The 2,477-nt window shown below is 42.3% G+C and overlaps 1 protein-coding gene across 1 annotated transcript; it reads right to left on the bottom strand.

The window, feature by feature from the left end:
* Window positions 1–320: 320 nt before the first annotated feature.
* On the bottom strand, window positions 321–1,256 carry LOC133053296 (olfactory receptor 52E4). The gene has a single exon (XM_061138076.1). The coding sequence runs from the start codon at window positions 1,254–1,256 to the stop codon at window positions 321–323; it is 936 nt and encodes a 311-aa protein (XP_060994059.1).
* Between the last annotated feature and the right edge of the window lie 1,221 nt (window positions 1,257–2,477).

Genomic DNA, 2,477 nt, shown 5'->3' on the forward strand with positions numbered 1-2,477 from the left:
TCTCTGCTTTCTCAATATACATGCTTTCTACTTTACTTTACTAACTCTATGGTGTGCTTGTGTGATTGAATGACACACCGTGATACCGTTTACCATAAGCTATCAACATCTTCCTGTTTTGTTAGTCCTTACTCAGTTACATGGGGAAGGTGACCAGAGTAGACAAAAATGGTAGTTTGCTTAATCTGTTTACTGTAAGCCGTTTCCAATAAAAATGAAAAATCTGGGGAGTACTATATCATTATAATGAAAAGCTTAGATCTTAGATTATTAAAATCTGACTATATGTGAATATATTTCCCAGTCATTTCACAGAGCTATTATTTCTGTACAAATATTTTTACAACCCGCTCTCGGATTTGCTTTGTCCTGACTCCATAGATGACTGGGTTAAGGGCAGGTGGGACAACCACATATAAATTAGCCAAAAGAATGTGGATGTAGTGGGGAATATTACGGCCAAAGCGGTGTGTCATAAAAGAAAAAAATGCCGGTGTGTAAAAGCACAGCATGACACCGACGTGAGACCCACAGGTATTGAGAGCCTTCAGCCGGGCACCCTGACAGGGGAGGTGGAAAACAGCCTGAAGGATCAGTACATAGGAGGAGGCAATCAGAATCACGTCTACAATAATATTAGAAATCACCATGAGCCCATAGATAACATTGATCTTGATGGGTGCACAGGCCAATCGGGCAAGACCCATGTGCTCACAGTATGTATGGGGAACAATGTGGTGCCCACAGAAGGGCAGCCTCAGAATGAGAAACACAAATGGAGTCACAAGAAGTAAATTTCTGCCCACAACAACAGAGGCCAAAATGCCGATGGTTTTACTGGTGAGGATGCTGGTGTACTGGAGGGGGTTGCAGATGGCAACATAGCGGTCATAAGCCATGGCCACCAGTAGAACAGTCTCCATTCCTGTGAACATGTGGATAAAAAACATCTGAGCAAGGCAGCCTCCAAAGCTGATCTCTTGGAGGTTGAACCAGAAGATGCCCAGCATTTTGGGGATGGTGGAGGTGGACAGACCCAGGTCAATCATGGACAACATGGCCAGAAAGTAGAACATGGGCTGGTGGAGACTGTGTTCAGTCTTGATCACATATAGAACAGTGATGTTCCCCACAAGGGCAATCAGATATACAACACAGAATGGGAAAGCAATCCAGATATGTACAGTCTCCAGTCCTGGTATTCCTAGCAGCAGAAAGAAGGGAGGATGGAACTGGGTGTCATTGATAGAAGGCATTCTCCTAGAGGTGTCATTGAATTCTTGTCAGAAAGTAGGATCACACTGTTTTTCTTATCAATGAGTCCTGGAAAGATGAAAAGACTTTTAGTCAGTACACTGGAGGTTATGGTAAAGGCAGTTAATTTAGAAACATTAGATATTCTCCTGTTTCCTGAGAGTAGTCAACAACTCTCTCAATAGAAGTTATTGTTCTGAGATTCATCAGTTCAGTTCAGTCCGTCAGTCATGTCTGACTCTTTGCGACCCCATGGACGGAGCATGCCAGGCTTCAGTGTCCATCATCAACACCCAGAGCTTACTCAAACTCAAGTCCATTGAGTCAGTAAAGCCATCCAACCAACTCATCCTCTGTTGTCCCCTTCTCCTTCTGCCTTCAATCTTTCCCAGCATCAGGGTCTTTTTAAATGAGTCAGTTCTTAGCATCAGGTGGCCAAAGTATTGGAGTTTCAGCTTCAGCATCGTCCTGCCAATGAATATTCAGGACTGATCTCCTTTAGGATGGACTGGTTGGATCTCCTTGCTGTCCAACGGGCTCTCAAGAGTCTTTTCCAACACCACAGTTGAAAAGCATCAATTCTTCAGCACTCAGCTTTACAGGCACTATTATTTATGGTTTTTATTTTTTTATATATATGAGAATTTTGAAGGAACTGGCAGTATTTCAAAAAAGAGTGTATACTATGTTTTATGGTATTCTCTTCCTTTCCTTTTCCAAGAAGTTTTTTGGTTACTTTTCAGAAATAATTATACCTAGTGTTTTTCAAAGTGTGGTGTTAAAGAATCCTAGGTCTAAATGAAAACTGCTAACTTATACCACTGTTTGTGTTTGATATTATATAAATATAGGGATTTCCCTCATGGATCTGTTGCAGCCCTATTATGGGAAGCAGGGCTTCCCTCATAGCTCAGTTGGTAAAGAATCTGCCTGCAGTGCAGGAAACCTGGCTTCGATCCCTGGGTCAGGAAGATCCCCTGGAAAAGGAAATGGTAAACCACTCCAGTATTCTTGCCTGGAGAATCCCACAGACAGAGGAGCCTGGGGGGCTACAGTCCATGGTGTTACAAGAGTCAGACATGACCTAGCAACTAAACCACCACCAGTCAGATGGTCTCTCTTAGAATTTTCTTCTTTCTCCTTCTTCTAGAAAGCCACTGTTATTTTTGATGCTTGCTAATCTTATGAAATTAACAAGCATCAAAAATCTAATCTAAGCTGCT

Source organism: Dama dama, chromosome 1 (assembly GCF_033118175.1).
Source record: "Dama dama isolate Ldn47 chromosome 1, ASM3311817v1, whole genome shotgun sequence".
Classification (NCBI taxonomy): Eukaryota; Metazoa; Chordata; class Mammalia; order Artiodactyla; family Cervidae; genus Dama; species Dama dama.

Excerpts from the sequence above, each read along its gene's own strand:
- LOC133053296 (XM_061138076.1), bottom strand. The coding sequence starts at position 1,256 with ATGCCTTCTATCAATGACACCCAGTTCCATCCTCCCTTCTTTCTGCTG.